The 5756-nt window shown below is 33.1% G+C and overlaps 1 protein-coding gene across 2 annotated transcripts; it reads left to right on the forward strand.

Moving 5' to 3' along the window:
- Positions 1 to 357: 357 nt before the first annotated feature.
- Positions 358 to 4706, forward strand: LOC25481180 (putative clathrin assembly protein At5g35200). 2 transcript variants are annotated; one of them, XM_039830564.1, is made up of 15 exons: positions 358 to 488; positions 654 to 719; positions 801 to 870; positions 996 to 1093; positions 1362 to 1503; positions 1598 to 1698; positions 2106 to 2192; positions 2272 to 2322; positions 2409 to 2474; positions 2563 to 2628; positions 2705 to 2785; positions 2907 to 2984; positions 3069 to 3200; positions 3307 to 3379; positions 3800 to 4706. In XM_039830564.1, exons 2-15 carry the CDS (start codon positions 675 to 677, stop codon positions 4306 to 4308), a joined length of 1599 nt encoding a protein of 532 aa, XP_039686498.1. In that variant the 5' UTR covers positions 358 to 488; positions 654 to 674; the 3' UTR covers positions 4309 to 4706. The 2 variants fall into 2 exon arrangements, with proteins under 2 accessions (XP_039686498.1, XP_013441787.1); XM_013586333.3 differs by having other exon boundaries at positions 368 to 488; positions 621 to 719.
- Positions 4707 to 5756: the final 1050 nt, after the last annotated feature.

The following is a 5756-nucleotide window of genomic DNA, read 5'->3' on the forward strand; positions in this document are numbered from 1 at the left end:
TGTGTAAGTAAAAAAAAAATTCATTCGAGAGAGTATAATAATTATAAGAATATTGACGTAAATGACCAAATCAATTTAGCCGTATTTGACACCATTGACCTAATCAATTAGTCTCAACTAATAGCAAATAATTTTTTTATGTGATCCATTTTATAGAAAATTATATCTCATAGGCCAAATGCCATGATCGGAGTTCGAATCCGGTACCTTCACTTATGTGTGAGTTTATAATGGCTTTGCCATTTCGTCAATCTATGAAAATAAAAAAAATACTTGATTTATTTAATGTAGTAAATTGTGACTAATCCCATCACATATGAAAAAACAAAATGGATGGTGCCTATAACCGCCGAGAATTAAGGTTTAGCACATGTTCATTTGTGTGTTTATATCCACAAAACATGAAAAATGACATACATCACCATGAATGAGGGTCTTGCTATGCTGCAATTGTTTCACTTCCCTGGCTAACCTGTTTCGTTCATCATGTAAATTTCTTACTACCTTTTTTTACATTTACCTTAATTAATAACTTCAGTTTCTTTGCTTCTTAATTAAACACCTGCAATACAAACAAATAATTTGCCTCTTTTCTCTCTCTTATATTTGCAAAAATCAAGTTACATATTGATTGATCAACTTTGGATTTGAAGAGATTGGTAGGCAGAGGTGAGATGAAGAAGGCTTTTGGTAAGGCAAAATCACATGGAGAATATAAGGTACCCTTTTAAACGAACAAGCAAATTTATTCTATTTTAATTTGTTCTATGTTACTTTAATAATTTGGTGATAAATGGCAGGGATTGGATACTGCAATTGTTAAGGCAACAAACTTTGATCATGCATTGCCAAAGGAAAAACATATTCGATGTATATCGTATTCTTTTTCTTTTATTCAATGCAATGCAATTGATCCTTAGTTACAAGCTTTGTTGGAGAATGTATGTGAAGAGTATAAAGATTGTATGTTGATGTATGTCTATTGTGTGTTGCAGATATTTTCCAGTCACTTTCCCCATCAAAACCTCGCAGTGAGGTCGCTTATTGTATTCATTCGCTTGCAAGACGTCTCAACGAAACTAATAATTGGGCTGTATGTTCCTTATCATTACTACTAATTATTTCTCGACAATTGCATTTTTGACATTCAATAGATCCTATAAACACAAGTAAAATACAAAAATACCCCGAACGGTAGTTAACTACCGCTGACTTTATAACTAGAAACCCAACAGCAGTTAACTGCCGCTGGGTTTTTTGGTCATTTACTTGTGTTTCAAAGACATATCAAATGTCAGAACAGCAACTGTCTTATTTCTCTTACTTTGAAGCTTTCTGGTTCATAATAATTGATTTCTCAGGTTGTTCTGAAAACCCTTATTATCATACATCGTGCAATGAGGGAGCTTGACAATACAGTTTGGGAAGAGCTTGTTAATTATAGTAAAGGAAGAGGCCATTTGATTGATATATCTCACTTTCATGATACCTCAATCCCAAATGGTATAATTAATTAATTAATTTATTCCATAATTCTATTAATGTTATTGCAACCCAATAAGTCACTTTTTTTTGACATGGAGCAATTGGGATTCAGCCTTGGATTATTCTGTTTGGATACGTAATTACGGTCTTTTCCTCGGAGAACGCCTACGATGTTTTATCATAGTCAACCATGATGTTGCAGCTTATACCCCAGTAAGCTCATATTCTTTTTGTTGCCTTTTCCATAGTGTATCAGCATGATTTTGATCCTTGGATTGTAAGGATCGGGAAATTTAGTTTCGTAAATTAAACATTTATTGTTTCGCTAAAATAAATCCATAGAATTGGTTAGTTTCATATATGTATTTGTATGCATCATTATAGAGTTGCTTTACTTGAATGTACCTGTTCATTTTTCAATACTTTGCTTACATAGTTTGTTCCTCCATTGGATTCTTAATTTGCTATTGAGCAACTCAAAAAAGAAATTTTATCATGAAAATGATGCAATCAACACTTTGAAACATTGAAAATTGACTTTTTCTACATAAATATTATCATTTATTTCTATTATGATTTCTTAACAAAATATTAATCCACTTTTAATTCTATATATACAGAGCAATTCCCAAAAGCTTGACACCAAGGAACTGCTGGAGCAATTGCCAGCCCTACAAAATCTTCTATTTCGGCTACTTGATTCCAAGGTTATATTCATGATCAGTGTGTAGTTAATTTTGCACCTTTGATAGTTTTAACTACTCATTCTTTTGTTTTTTTCTGCAGCCAGGGGGTGCGTCTGCTTTTAATCGTTTGATTCAGTATGCTCTCTCAATGGTAAGAAAATAATATCATAATTTTGAAACTGCAATTTTGTTTTCTTCGATTTAGATCCCTATATTCATATTGTTCATTTTGTTCAGATTGCTGGGGAAAGTGTTAAAATATATGTTGCAATAACTGTTAGAGTGGTGGAACTACTTGACAAGGTGCACAATGTATACTTTGACTTGTGTATATGCACGTATGATTGATGTAAGAAAATATTGACCGACGTATATTTTTTGTGTCACATAGTTTTTCGAGATGAACCGTGATGATGCGGTTAGTGCATTGAAGATTTATAGAAAATCTGGAAGTCAGGTGATGGTGTTGAGCCTTTCATGAATAACCATTTTCTTATTGTGCTCTTCCAACTGAAGTATGTTTGTTGCTGTAGGCAGAGAGGTTATCTCAGTTCTTTGAGACCTGCAGGGCCCTAGACTTTGGAAGGGGGCATAAATTCATCAATATCAAACAGGTGTACATATATATTTCCTTTTATTCGGCGATGCTAAAAATGAATGAGACTCATGTGCATGTAATTTCCTCCTATGATACAATTTTTGATGAATATATGTCTATATGAATGTATTTTGTAGCCTCCTGCTTCCTTTATGACGACTATGGAAGAATATATTAAGGAGGCTCCCAACACTTTAATGCTCGAGTACGAAGTGGTATGATGCTAGCTAGGCTCTGAACTTCGATTTTTCATTTTAAAGCCGAAGGAAGTGTTCCAATTATAATTTGTTTATTATCAGAATGGCAAAGAGGAAGGAAGTACTGGTAAAGAAGATGGAACATGTGTAGGTGATTTGTTGAGTGTAGATGAGTCAGATCCTTCTCCAGACAAGAATGAGGCTACTGTACCGACACAAGCAGCCGATCTTATGGTAAGTATCATGTACTTTTTTATTTTATGTTTCAATTATATATTCTATTATATCATTCCATGGGCATGCTTTGCTCTCATATATATGATTTTCTTTGTTATGTTAGGGCTTGTATGACTTACTAACAGGTGCATCTGAATTTGATGAAAATCCAGTAGCATTGGCAATTGTTTCAACCGGTACCGTACAACTTTCCATTCTCTTCAATTTCTTCTAGCAATATATTCAAGAGTCGATGGAACACATTAAAATCCACCTGAGCATCTAATGAAAATTGACGCCTTCCACACAATTAAGACTATGATCCGATAAGTGTTTGTTTGACAAAAATAAGAGAAACGAATGAGTTGAGTTTTGAAGAACTCATATTTTTCTATCCTTGTTTTTGTCAAATCGACATTAAACAAATCAACGTCTCAATAGTGAAAAAAAGAACATCTTCTAGTTCTTCTAATGAGTGACATCAATTGTCGTTTAAATTTTAGGCAATTTCAAAGTGGACTACTTATTAAAGTGATTAACCATAAACTATGCCTACATTTGCAATTATGCAACTCAACATAAGTATATAACTTGTTTGTTTTATGCATGTTACACAGAAAATTCTTTGAATTCCAACAATGATGAGAATGAAGCAAGTCCAATAACAGGTTGGGAGGTTGCACTTTTTACAGAGCAAAATATGGTTGCAGTTGCAGAGAATAAAGAGTTAGGTCTTCAAAATAAGCAGGATGACGAAGTTGACATGTTAAAACTTGAGGGTTTATATAATGAAGCTAATGCTGGGGTACAACATGATGGAGGTTACCAGATAGGCCAAGTGAATTCCAACCCTTTTGATTTTCAGACTATTCATGATCCTACACAATATAACATGGCATTGGAAGTACCCCCAAATGTCTTTTGTGTTCCCCCTAACATACCACCCCAATTTGTAAGCATGCAACCCTACCAAGTTTCTAATAATAATGCTCAACAACAGCAGGAGGAACCATTCACAATGATTAAAAAATCAACCAATCCATTCGATGAACCGAATATATTGCCGCCGCCGCCTTCAACCTCAGTTGTTCCCCAACATCCAGCTCAGACTACTTATTCTGATTAGATATAAGAGACGGATATGGTTGATTGCTTACTCACCTGTTTGTACATTCCAAACACAAAAATGCAAGCAACATGAAGCACCATGTTTGGTAACATTATACAATGGTCATTCTTGCGTCCATAGGCAAATCCACTGTGATTTTTAGGAAGTAAGAAATTATAGCAGTGAAGGGATGCACGGTGTGCATGTGTTAACAAACACACGCTAAACATATGTTTGGAAATTTGGCCATTGGAATATTACTGCTATTTTAACAAAGCTGTAAATAGTAGATTTTTGTAGGATATGCAACAAATTGGTATGACTGTGAAAACAAACAGGCTATAACTCTGTCTGCATCACCATGCATGGTACAAATCACATCTATACTAATTTTGATATTATTCAAATATTTTTTTGAGGGGAAAGAAAAATATAATATTTCTAAATTATTTCATTTATAGGTTTAATATTCAAAATACATTAGACATTCCATCTTCTGAAATCAAGACTTTGGATGTTATTTGACGCACAATAATTTCGATTTGTCTATTATGGATGTGTACTCTCTAGAATCGATAAACCTTTTGGATTTTATTAACCAAATAAATACGACTTTGCGCTATAGTTAGCTCAAAGCAATAATTAATTGAAGGGTTAATACCTCTTTCTGTTTGTGTAACATTCCGTGAATCCAGTAGTCGATCCTTATTAAAAAGAAAATTAGATTTTGTCTCTATCATATCTGATTCTTCATTTTAGGTCCCTTAACCTATGTCAGCAAAATCTGTCTATGTGGTAGTTGACTTTGTTTTATGTAATTAATTAGTTTCCATGTGGAATTTTATGATTACTAATTATTTAAATAAAAGAAAACATTATTAAAAACTGAATTGATTAAAATTAAATTAAATCTTTATCTTTTTCCTTCATCACAATTCATAACAAATCTTTATCTTTCTCAATTGTCACACAAATTTTCCAATTCCTCATATCTCTCCTCTCTTTCCTCATGAAACAATAATTTTTATTACACAATGTAACGACCCGTTTTTCACTAGAATAATTTTAATTAGTTGGTAAGAATGTTAAACCCATAACAATTAGAAACCTAGCCCAATTAAAAGGTGGTATATAAGCATAACTCTTGTGAGAATTACGTTAAGCATTCATTATTCATTTCACAAAAATATAAGAGGTAGAGAGAGAAAGTGGATCAAGAGGATATAAGAGGAAGCTAGAGAGAGAGCCTCGGGTTTGAAGATCTAGGAGCTAAGGTGAAGCCAAAGTTAGAATTCATGAAGACTAGAGGTAACGGGGTTGGTTTCCTTTTCATAATTAAGCTATAATATCTTATTTTCAATTATGGGTTTAAGTGCTTTTATGTTAATTGTGACTTTTGTATGATGAAATCCGTGCTCCTAATTCAAGTGAATTTATGAGTATAATAAACTTCATGAAATTGTTGT

This window comes from Medicago truncatula, chromosome 2 (assembly GCF_003473485.1).
Source record: "Medicago truncatula cultivar Jemalong A17 chromosome 2, MtrunA17r5.0-ANR, whole genome shotgun sequence".
Classification (NCBI taxonomy): domain Eukaryota; kingdom Viridiplantae; phylum Streptophyta; class Magnoliopsida; order Fabales; family Fabaceae; genus Medicago; species Medicago truncatula.